This window comes from Lottia gigantea (genome assembly GCF_000327385.1).
Source record: "Lottia gigantea unplaced genomic scaffold LOTGIsca_582, whole genome shotgun sequence".
NCBI lineage: Eukaryota > Metazoa > Mollusca > Gastropoda > Lottiidae > Lottia > Lottia gigantea.
In genome coordinates, this window is record NW_008709989.1 from 1 (window position 1) to 1,865 (window position 1,865).

A 1,865-nucleotide genomic window follows, 5' to 3' on the forward strand; every position below is an offset into this window, starting at 1 on the left:
ACAAAGTACAAAAATGTGAGTGTAAAGACAGTCACAGTATCTGGAAACAGTGTTTACTTTCTATTCATAAGTTCTTGATTCAATTATTATCAATTTCCGAACATAAAAGTGCGTAGATATTTTATGAAAGCTGGAAAATGAGTTGGAGGTCTCGTGAGATTTGGAAGCCATTATACGAGATATATCATTATCTTCGTACGATTATTAAAAATTTCCCTCGAGTTCCAATTAATAGTTTTCCTACTATTTTATCTCGTTTCTTTTTGGTTTTTCTGGACGTTATTTCTAGTTGGTATAAAATAGAAATACTGTGATTATAAAATAATATGAGAGTATATTTCACTTCTTATTTCTCCGCACCAGATCAACTCTAATGAACTGGTCTCGTGAAATTAAATGGTGTCAAATTAAGCAAACTATTTGATTAATTGGTGTTTCTTATGAATTATCATGTATTCTTAATCATATTATGCATATAATTAAGATTTTAACCAATCATAAATGTCCATGTATGTACAATCTGGATAAAAAAAAGACATTTTGACCTTTCTTGATCGGCCACTCATTGGAATTCTGCTGGTAATTCTCTTCTAATTTAACTAATTATGAATTAATTATGGACATGTGAGACCAACTGGTATTTTTCCAAGTCATTAGAACACCTCTACTTTCTATTCATATAAGTATTAGCATTTTCATTTTCATACATGAAAATAAGGGAACCATCTTTAAGGACAAATTTTCTTTTTGCCAATGATTGGGTTAATGAATTGAAATGATGTTATTAGTCCTGCAGTTCTGCATTTCATTGAGCATCTTCACAATGTCAAGGTATTACAAACCTTGTCTTATACCTTGACACATCTTCACAATGTCAAGGTATTACAAACCTTGTCTTATACCTTGACACATCTTCACAATGCTAAGGTATTACAAAATATTCATGTATCACAGAATGCAGTGATTTGATTGGATTATACGCCATCAAATATAGCCAATCAGAGCCTCAAGAGAAAGACTGTAAAAGTCATTGCTTATTGTTAACAGAATTTCTGTCAAGAGCCTGTTGATTTGGTTGTATTTACCAGTCATGACTGAATATAGCTCTAGACTGTTGATTTGGTTGTATTTACCAGTCATGACTGAATGTAGCTCTAGAATGTTGATTTGGTTGTATTTACCAGTCATGACTGAATATAGCTCTAGAATGTTGATTTGGTTGTATTTACCAGTCATGACTGAATGTAGCTCTAGAATGTTGATTTGGTTGTATTTACCAGTCATGTCTGAATATAGCTCTAGAATGTTGATTTGGTTGTATGTACCAGTCATCTCTGAATATAGCTCTAGAATGTTGATTTGGTTGTATTTACCAGTCATGACTGAATATAGCTCTAGAATGTTGATTTGGTTGTATTTACCAGTCATGTCTGAATATAGCTCTAGAATGTTGATTTGGTTGTATTTACCAGTCATGTCTGACTAGAGCTCTAGAATGTTGATTTGGTTGTATTTACCAGTCATGTCTGAATATAGCTCTAGAATGTTGATTTGGTTGTATTTACCAGTCATCTCTGAATATAGCTCTAGAATGTTGATTTGGTTGTATTTACCAGTCATGTCTGAATATAGCTCTAGACTGTTGATTTGGTTGTATTTACCAGTCATCTCTGAATATAGCTCTAGAATGTTGATTTGGTTATATTTACCAGTCATGTCTGAATAGAGCTCTAGACTGTTGATTTTGGTTGTATTTACCAGTCATGTCTGACTAGAGCTGTAGACTGCTGATTTGACTGTATTTACCAGTCATGTCTGACTAGAGCTCTACACTGTTGATTTGGTTGTATTTACCAGTCATGTCT

The 1,865-nt window shown here is 32.9% G+C and overlaps 1 protein-coding gene across 1 annotated transcript; it reads left to right on the plus strand.

The window, feature by feature from the left end:
- Positions 1-1,075: 1,075 nt before the first annotated feature.
- On the plus strand, positions 1,076-1,726 carry LOTGIDRAFT_145980 (hypothetical protein; the record flags this gene model as incomplete). Its single annotated transcript, XM_009063573.1, is given in 2 exon segments — positions 1,076-1,476; positions 1,489-1,726. Coding segments are annotated over 2 exon segments (639 nt in total), but the record flags the coding sequence as incomplete, so codon positions are not given.
- Positions 1,727-1,865: the final 139 nt, after the last annotated feature.